Source organism: Notothenia coriiceps, unplaced genomic scaffold, assembly GCF_000735185.1.
Source record: "Notothenia coriiceps isolate Sejong01 unplaced genomic scaffold, NC01 NC01_scaffold00037246, whole genome shotgun sequence".
In the NCBI taxonomy this organism is placed as follows: domain Eukaryota; kingdom Metazoa; phylum Chordata; class Actinopteri; order Perciformes; family Nototheniidae; genus Notothenia; species Notothenia coriiceps.
In genome coordinates this window covers 22,287,638-22,297,033 of record NW_011369947.1, presented here as the reverse complement: position 1 = coordinate 22,297,033, position 9,396 = coordinate 22,287,638, and the positions used below count along the sequence as shown (strand labels likewise).

Sequence of the window (9,396 nt, the reverse complement as noted above, 5' to 3'; positions counted from 1 at the left end):
TGTACAACGAGCAGATACAGATTCCATCCGAACTGACGTCAAATCGGCAGCGGACCCACAGAAAGTTGCTATCAGAAACAATGCCTGACGTGTTTTGGTCGTAATCTCGTTTTTGTTTACATTAGCAAGCGTCGCTAACACTCAGAGCTAACCTGTACTGAAGAGCACATGTGTTTAAAAAGCAGGAAATAAAAAAAGAACTCACCTTGTGATAAACCCGCAAGAGAAAAAGCATTTGAGCTCCATACTGTTTCAGAAATAATCCTTGATGTGGTTTAGAACAGGATGGCATTTTATCACAACCAAATTTAACTTTATCTCCGGTAGAATTCTGATCAGGCATTAGCTCCGCCTCCTCTTCTTTTTTATTTTCAAGCTAAGGACCCAAAATCTGCGTTTCTCTAACAGGGCTTCAAAAGAGGGGTTTGAGCAGTATGAGGGATGACTACAATGGGTGAACTGTTTGGGATTTTGACATGTTTTATATAGGTGTGGCCCTACAATATATTTTTCAAATATAGCATAATAGGTCCACTTTAAGGAAGGCTTTTGTTTCGCTGCCTGACTTTGTGGCGCTGAGTCAATGTCATCCATAGATTGGGTTTTTCTTAGTTAATTCTGGGCCCTGTTCCTCTTTGGTCTGGGGCCCTGGTGTGGCTGGTCTAGACTTCCCTCATCCTTTTGTTCTTTTTGGCCAAACTTAGAAATGTTTTGTAAAAAGTCTCTTGGGTTTGGTGTCCTAAAAATATGTCGCAACTGGGCCACAAAGGTTTTTTTCTGTCTTGGTGCTGTGACAATTTAAGGGGCTGAGAGACTTTCATCTGAAGGAACTAAAGCTGTATATAAAGTGTACAATATGAGTCTATGAGTGAAGTAGAAGTAGAAAGCTCAATTAAAGTAGAAATAATTGAGTTCATGTACTCACATTCCTCTCCTGGTCTCCTGTCAGTCCATCAGTGTGGAGGTGAGACCTGTGATCATCCATCTCTCCTCTTATCTCAGGACTCTCCTTTCATTAGTAGAAGTTGCTCTGAGCTGATTTGTTTGAAAGCTTTTGAACGGAGACCCCTTTTTACTAGGTGAGTACTTCTAGTGGTAACATGAGACACTCTATTACTAAGCCCAGATCATTCAATTCCATTCAATTCAGATGTATTTATATAGCCCAATATCACAAAACACATTTATCTCAGAGGGCTTCACAAATCAACGAGCATGAAAGATAATGTAAAAAATACAAACATATCTGAGACTATAGTCAAATGACGAGATCAATGTAAATAATTAGATGAACGTACTATAGGCTGTATAACCTGTGCAATCAATCAACTGTGCATGATCACACACATTGTTTTAGCTTGAAAACTTACTGTATGATACATGAACTCTCTCCAATTATATATTTTAAATACTCTGTTTTCCAAAAATTCTGATAGCTTATTCGAGGTATCCCATTTTACATGTTTCTTAAGGTTTTTCTTGTATTTTTAACTATTTGTGAATCAAATAAAAGTTGTTTCTTTGGCATATCTATGGTAATTAGCATTACTTTGTTACTTTGAATATATACACGTCATTTAATTTAATTTAAACATATTTTATTTTAATTTTATTCTAAGATGGAGAAACTGTTACAAATCCAATTTCCCACAGGAGATAAATAAAAAAATGTCAGCTTGGTGTTTTCCGAAAAAAAAACGTCTCTGGAGTCTAAACAATTTGAAGAATCTGAGGCAAGTCTCCTTTGACCTCTGACTAAAATACAAGCTGGGTGCGTGTGATGTTGACAGGCATTACAATCTGAACAGTTAACTGCTAACTTTGAGATGATTAACACAACGGCTGAGAAAGTGATCCAAACCTGTTGTTTTAGTTAATATTTCAGAGCTGCAGGCACCTGTCTGTCTCCCAGCATGCAGAGCACCGTCGGGGTGAGACAGGGGGTGAGGCGGGGGTGAGAGGGGGGTGAGACAGTGTGGCGGAGCCCCGGTGACCGGCAGGCACCCAGCCCGACCGCACAGCTACGGGTCAGACTCCAGAGACAGACCAGAGAGAGAGACGATAATGAAGCCGAGACAAAGAGACACAAACACACCGCGGCTGGTTCAGGCTCCAGTCAGACGTCTGCATGACACTCAGACAATGAGGAATATCAATAAATAAAGTTATGAACAAGTGGTGAAAAGCAACTCAGTACATTTCCTTCGGTACATAATTTTAATAATGAATATGAGGGAAATTGTATACAACTTTATGCCTCTTCACCAACAACAAAGACAAATATTGAACTTTCTGCTTTGCCGGTATTCCACAGCTCTTTCTTTGGAGATTATTGTCAGATAATAAAAGGGATCCTAAATATCAGTAGCGACATTAAAGTGATGTTTTACGCTTTTATTTTTGAATGCAGGACTTGAAATAGATTATATCTAACGTAGTATTACCACTTTTACTTAAAGGTGACCTATCATGCAAAATGCACTTTTGTACGTCTTTTATACATGAATATGTGTCCCCGGTGTTCCAGGGAACTCACCAAGTGTCAGAAAACACAACCCTCTCTATTTTCCTCCATACCCAAATCTCTTAAAAAGGGGCTGCAACGGATCTGATACAGACTGATCCAGATTTGAACACTTCTATGACGTCACAGAAGTGGCGCTACGGCTATTGGGCCAACTCCACCAATCAGGAGGAGACAGCCACGGACATTGCCGTTCGAAAGCGCTGGAGACGCTGTAGTACATATGCCAGGCCTGTAGATGGTGCTGTTCTCACAGAATCAGCCCATGCAAAGACAGTGCTAAATTGAGCGAAATGAGGAATGGCTAAAATGCATGATCTGTTTGGTATTTTGAAAAATAAAAAGTATAATTATGCCTTATATAGGTATGGTCCTACACTATATTATTCAAATATAGCATGATAGGTCCACTTTAAATAATTGATCTAAAGTACTTTCCATTATTAGAGTTTTTTAAATACCTTACGATGAAACTCGCCCTGCCTTTTTTTCTTGTAGGGAAAACTGATACAAACACTAAAGAGCGGCTTCTTTCCCAGTTCTTGTGTAAAACCATGTTTGGATCCAAAGGTAAGCCACCTATATGCAGTGCTTGTACAGCATGTATACATTATTCAAGAATCATAACAGTGTCTTGAGGGCTTTCTTCTTTCTCTTTAGTGTACACTTCAACCACCTATGTGGGACATACGTATACGTGATCTACTTCTGCTCCATTTCATTGTTATGTTTACACACGCGGTGTTTATTTATTCCAGCCGTTCCAGTCATTATCTACCCGGCAGTGCTCCAGGGAATCAGACTACTATGGATATCCTTGGTAAGACCCTTAATGTGTGAAGAGTGTGGATCTATCACGATGTACACTATACAAATAGCCCAAGGTCACTATCTCTAATTACGCCAGATATGTTCACGCCAACACTTGTAATGTTTTTGCACTTTTTCAAATTAAAGCAAAGTGACCCCAAACATGACCGCAATCAAAAGATGAATTGCTGAACCGTTGTTTGATGTCAAGGATTTGTTAAGCCTTCAGTATGTGGTTTGATTGTATATAACTTTGTGTTTGAGGTGACAGCATTTATCCTCTGCTCCTCTGTAGGTTTGCGGGGAACATGGAGCGCCAGCAGGCCGATAACCTTTTAAAATCCCACAGCAGCGGGACCTACCTTATCAGAGAGAGGACGGCGGAGGCAGAGAGGTTCGCCATCAGCATCAAGTGAGTGTTCAACATCGCGACAGGAGAGCGAGAAACTCAGGGGAAGTTGTTTTATTCACATCTCACGGGGAATACAAATTCTCACGGGATGCCCCAGTCAGCTTTTTCCCGAGCAGCTAATTACCGCTTGGTAATTGCTTTTTTTTTATCCTGTTTGTTTGTGTGTATTTCCTTTGAGAAAATGCATCAGGAAGAGAAATGCATGAGCTCTGACTGGAGCTGTCATACACTGATGTACTGAGAGGAATGCTTTAGCACATTTGTCTCTAAGACAGGTGCGAATGGGCTGGGGAGACCAGCCTTGAGACGGATAATGAAATCAGTTTGTGAAAATTACTTGTAAAGTCTGTCAGTCCTTCAGGTAAACAAAACTAAATTTCATGTTGACAGCAGCACCCAAGGTCCATGAGAGAGGAAGAACAATATTACGAATCAGAATCACACCGAGTGTTTTCAGATAGTGAAAACACAAAGAGCCAACTCAAGACCCAATCTTTTAATTTGGCTTTTAATTGAATTGTATTCATGATTTTTTAATTGTATTCTTATTTATTTCCTTATTTCTTTCTTATTTTATAATAATTTGTATTCTTATTTTAATTATTTTATTGTATTCTTATGTATTTGTTATGCTGGTTTTATTCAGGCATGTGTTTTATTGAATTCTGTTGGTTTTAAGTGTTATTATCAATCACATTATGATCAGTCATGTGTCATATATTAACTGTGAAGGGGATGGTTGTTTTGTATTGATCTTTGGTTTGTAAAGCACTTTACGTTACATTAGTGAAAGAAAAGTGCTATATAAATAAAGTATGATTTGATTTGAGTATCGAGCTGAATCCAATGATTAAGATGTAAAAATGATTTCTTCTTTTACAGATTCAACGATGAAGTAAAACACATCAAAGTCATTGAAAAAGACAGCTGGATTCACATCACTGAGGCCAAGAAGTTTGAGAGTCTTTTGGTATGTTTTACTAGAAACCCAAATACCTACAGTAGCTTCATATCAGTGTGAGATAATAACAACATTTTTTCTGTGCTGTTTGTTATAACAGGAGCTGGTGGAGTACTATCAGGCACATTCACTGAAAGAGAGCTTTAAGTTGTTAGACACCACCCTGCGATACCCGTACAAGTCGAGAGAACGCTCGCTAACACGGGCCAGCACACGCTCACCAGGTAAGCCCTCTGAACGGTCCTGCTCTCCAGAAGCTAGCCTGAGCCACTATCAGAATATACTTTTTTCAACATGATTAGTTTGGACCGATTTCATTTTGAAAGTTTAGAAGAGCCTGTGGTGTGCACATTCTGCAAGAGACCCCCTGCAGTCAGGCACTCGTGCGGTATTACTTGACATGCCCCAAGCATTTCAGAGCAGGGCATACTGCCTATTTTTGCGCAATTTTTATACATAGTGAGATTTTTTATATCATAACAATTTTGATTGGTAACAGTTTTTTTTGTTTTGTTGCTAACTCAAATGTCAAAGTCAAGTCAAAGTCATCTTTATTGTCAAGAATTCTACATGTTGTACATCCAGAAATATCGTTTCTCGCAGTCCTACAGTGTGACATATATACATCAAACAAAAAAACAAAAAGGGCCTAGATAAACGTGGTATACATTAAACAAAATAAGATGCCTAGATAACCGGGGTATACAGTTAAAATGTTAATAATAAATTAAATGTATGTTTTCTTTACCCAGCATTTAGTAGAATAGCATTTTAATTCTAACATTGTTTATATCCCTGTATAGATGTACCCATACAGATGAACGCTCAAATATCTGGATCAGGTATTGTTTACAATCAGTAGTCGGATACCCTTATTTATGTATGTATTGTTTTGTTGCATTGCTTTACAAAGTTTGAAAAGCAAAGTTGAGGTCATGCCTTACACGTCACTTACACAAATACAGATTTAAATGTAACACTGGAATTAGATTGGTAGATCCATGTTAGATGTTGTCATCGTCCTTTCTGTCTTTGCTAACACATTGCAGCATATCGTAGCATGTTACCACCAGCTGGGGGATCGTGTGGCACCGTGTGCAGGAATGTGTTTCACGAGAACCCTCCTCTATGGTCATGAGCTTTAGGCAAGGCTCAAACCAGATCATAAATAGCAGTGTTTGAGCTCTTCTCTAAAGACAGGGTGAGGTGCCAGACATCTGGTTTGGACATCTCATGCAGATGACTCCTGGACACATCCCTTTGGCACTATGCAAAACACATGGAGCTAGGAGAAGGCCATTCGGCAGGCTCATATCCCCTCTCATGTCTGACCTGGGAACACCTTGGATACATCAGGAACAGCTGAAGGGCATGGCTAAGTTGTACAAACTTCTTTGGATAAATGGACATTTGGGGTAGCGACATGTATACCTCCCTGCTTCTATGAATGATTATGAGAACTAATTTGACTGTGTCCATTTTACAGATGTATTCCCTTGCCATCTTTGCTGTGGGTACACCTAGCTAGGGAGGCTAGAATAAATGAGACACACTGGCCAGTGACTCACAGAGAGGATTGGAGGGAGCCCCCAGGGGAATAGGGCCGAAAGAGAGACCAGCAGTGTGAAATAGATAAAAAGCAGGAAACAAAGAGGAAGTGGCCTGTGGCTGTGAGTTGGCAGCCATTAGGCCGTATCAATACTGGCTTCTGTCCTGCAGCTCTCTGATCCACTGGAGGAACTGGCCACCACAGACAGATTGTCTCCCTCCAGTTGTTGGCTGCATTTGGAAATGAGACAATTGAGTCTTCCCAGCTGCTAATGTGCTCTCAAGCACACATTTTTGTGTATTGTCGTGGTGGCAGGTGTGCATGGCAACAGTGGGATTGGGATGCTTCTCTTATTACCTTTTAAAAGCTGTGCTCTCCACACCCTTATCCACTGACAATCTGGTAATGGAGTCCAGACAAGTGTTGTCTGGGAGCCTGTACGACGAGTTGTGTGAAAGTTCAGCAGCAGAAATGTGCTACAAAGAGCAGATGGTGTCACATTGTAATTCCTGTTTCACATATTAAAAGTCACACAGTCTTGTTGTCTGTTGGTAACTTTGCCAGATTCTGAACAATAATAGGTAAAGGAGAAAGGAAAATGTTTGTTTACCCATTCAGTCTGACTGTATGTCACAGGAAAGTCCCTTACATCAGTGCATGAACTCACATTGTTTTTTTAATTGTTGTTTTCAGGGAGACCACTAAAGTATTCAAATCATGACAAGATTAAAGAATGATTACCCTATTTTCCAGGCAGACAACTTCAATGTGCTTCTTTTTAGTTTTGCTTCTCTGACTCCTGCTCTGCATTTCCAGCTTTATTTCCTCCTCTGTGTTTCTTCTTCTTCTCCCAGCAGCCACCTGCGCCTCCTACAACTTCTCCTTCCTCAGTCCGCAGGGCCTCAACTTCTCCTCTCAGAGCTCAGCTCCCTTTTGGTCAGGTACTCATATGTCTCTTCTTTCTTTTCATGCTCCTTCCGCTTATCCCCCTGCACCTCACCCACTGTTATTTCATAATAAGTGTCCGTGCTGTCGACCTCATTACTTGTTCTCCGTGGCACTCTTTTCATCACCAAGAATCTTATTGTGATCACACTCCCTCATTAAATCACGAGAAGAAAAGCAATTTCCTCTCCAGTGATGAAACAACTTGTCCTTTCCCATGGAGCTCATTTGTCTTTGTGTGGATGCGTTGTGTCACGCTGAACACAGAAACGACCATCATCCTTCACAACTAATGATAACCACTATGTCTAGTTTCACCTTTCACACTTGTCAATTACTAACAATGTGAGAAGACTGAGCCCCCCGTTGTTTCCTCTTGCAGTGTTCACTCCTCGGGTGGTCAGCTCAGCGGTGGCCAGGTATAATTTTGCAGCGAGAGACATGAGAGAGCTTTCTCTGCGGGAAGGAGACATCGTGAAAATCTACAGCAAGATCGGAGGAGACCAGGGCTGGTGGAAGGGAGAGGCCAACGGACGAGTGAGTATAACAAGCGTCTGTTCATTTAGGGCTGGTTAAAGATAACAGAATGAAAACTGGGCCTAGAAACAAAAAAGTAAAGTTCCGTGTGCTGATTAGAACAAGATCCATGTGCACTGATGTGGATCCACTGAATTTAACCAATTATACCTCTTATATTTAAAGGACTCCTAACAGGTGTTTCAAAACTAAAACCTGCCTACTGGGAAATGTGTCTGTTTAAACGGGTAGCAGTCCAACTGGATGTAATCTCAATGTTTTATTCTAAAGACAATAATGTGTTGCTTTGGATCTAGATTCTAGTGCATCTTGCTTAGAGACCTTAAAAGAAATGGGACACCATTTTGTATCAATTGGGCACTTATGATAACACATATAGGATTTATTTGTATTTAAAAGAAAAATAACATATCAGTAAAGGCCCCATGGTCAGATGTAGAATTGCATCTTTTGTAAACACATGTAAGTCACTGATGACGCAGCATTGGTACAAACATTGTTTAGGTTGTGTGTTATTTTCTTATAACTGCACGAATCAGTTTGCATTATCCCCATTTGACTGCTTGCAAGTGATACAATTACATGTTCACTGCTTTATGCACTATGTAACAACGTTCAATATTGTCTTTCCAACAAGTAGGAACAGTTGTCTAGCAACAGCTGTAGAAACAGAAGAAGAGTTTTTTTTAGAAGACTGGGACATCTAAGCTCTCTAAAAATCATGTGGCTAATTAAAGCAGAGAGATCAGAGTGGTCTGATACATTCAGACTCACAGTGTTAGAAGTGTTTTCTCACTGCATGTACTTCTAAGGCACTGTGTCCACATAGTGTTTCTTTCTGGCAGAAAGGTGCTCTGCAGAGCCTCATCCCAGCTTTTCATTAAAAAAACATTCACTTTCCATGACAAGGATATCTTGACAACATATCACCACTTTTGTAAAAAACGGACTATCCTCGCCCCTTTCCCTTCATCCATCTATTTGAGCAATTATATAGTTGTTGGACATTGAATTTCGCCAACCGAAAAACGATTTCTCTCAAACTTTGGATGAATGAGTTTGTCACCGCTCAGTCTGAAAGCTGAAGGACGAGAAAGACGATCCGTGTTCTGCGATAAAAGTAAAACTCACCGGCAGATACATGCAGAACAGGCTTCTACTCCAATTTGTACTGTCACCAGCTGTTCTTTGAAGAATTTAGATATTCAACTACAAGCGCTGTCACAAAAATGGTTTAGGAACTCAGAGATACAATTATTTGTGCAGTGTATACAACCACATATCCTCATTGGAAACATTTGAAAAAGACACTGGGTGCTCAGAAAAAGCACACATGGACTCATGCCCTAATGATGTGATGTATACATCTACAGTAAATGAACATTGTCTTGTTGTTTACATTGTACACACTGCATACTTACTGTTTTTATGCCCTCAGATTGGCATGCGTTTCCTCAACGTACGGTGACGAAGAAGGCGTTCAGTAATGCCCTGCGGCAGAGGATTACTGGCCTCGCGCCTTCTAAAATTCCAAGGAACCATCATCTAATCTACTGTTCTCAGAGAAACCCCACTCACTCGTCTCGCAGGAAATACACAAGGAAAAAAAAAAACGTGCTTGCTGTTGTTTTTTTGGCTGGTGATACCCGATCCTTCTG

General features: G+C 40.3%; 2 protein-coding genes across 8 annotated transcripts in view; one reads left to right on the top strand and one right to left on the bottom strand.

Annotated features, from left to right (window-relative positions):
* The window catches only part of vav2 (vav 2 guanine nucleotide exchange factor), a 30,854-nt gene extending 21,464 nt beyond the window's left edge, over positions 1-9,390 (top strand). For 3 of the 7 annotated variants that reach the window (XM_010795258.1, XM_010795259.1, XM_010795256.1), the window contains 9 exons: positions 3,023-3,094; positions 3,283-3,344; positions 3,630-3,746; positions 4,629-4,716; positions 4,808-4,931; positions 5,511-5,549; positions 7,111-7,197; positions 7,584-7,738; positions 9,177-9,390. In XM_010795258.1, the coding sequence (XP_010793560.1) occupies positions 3,023-3,094; positions 3,283-3,344; positions 3,630-3,746; positions 4,629-4,716; positions 4,808-4,931; positions 5,511-5,549; positions 7,111-7,197; positions 7,584-7,738; positions 9,177-9,206 (774 nt within the window). In that variant the 3' untranslated portion in view covers positions 9,207-9,390. The remainder of the gene's footprint in view (positions 1-3,022; positions 3,095-3,282; positions 3,345-3,629; positions 3,747-4,628; positions 4,717-4,807; positions 4,932-5,510; positions 5,550-7,110; positions 7,198-7,583; positions 7,739-9,176) is intronic. The other 4 variants (XM_010795257.1, XM_010795260.1, XM_010795262.1 and 1 more) reach the window with 4 other exon arrangements.
* LOC104966523 (cugbp, Elav-like family member 2) overlaps positions 1-9,396 on the bottom strand; it is a 334,875-nt gene that overhangs the window by 235,761 nt on the left and 89,718 nt on the right. The gene's annotated exons all lie outside the window — the stretch shown is intronic.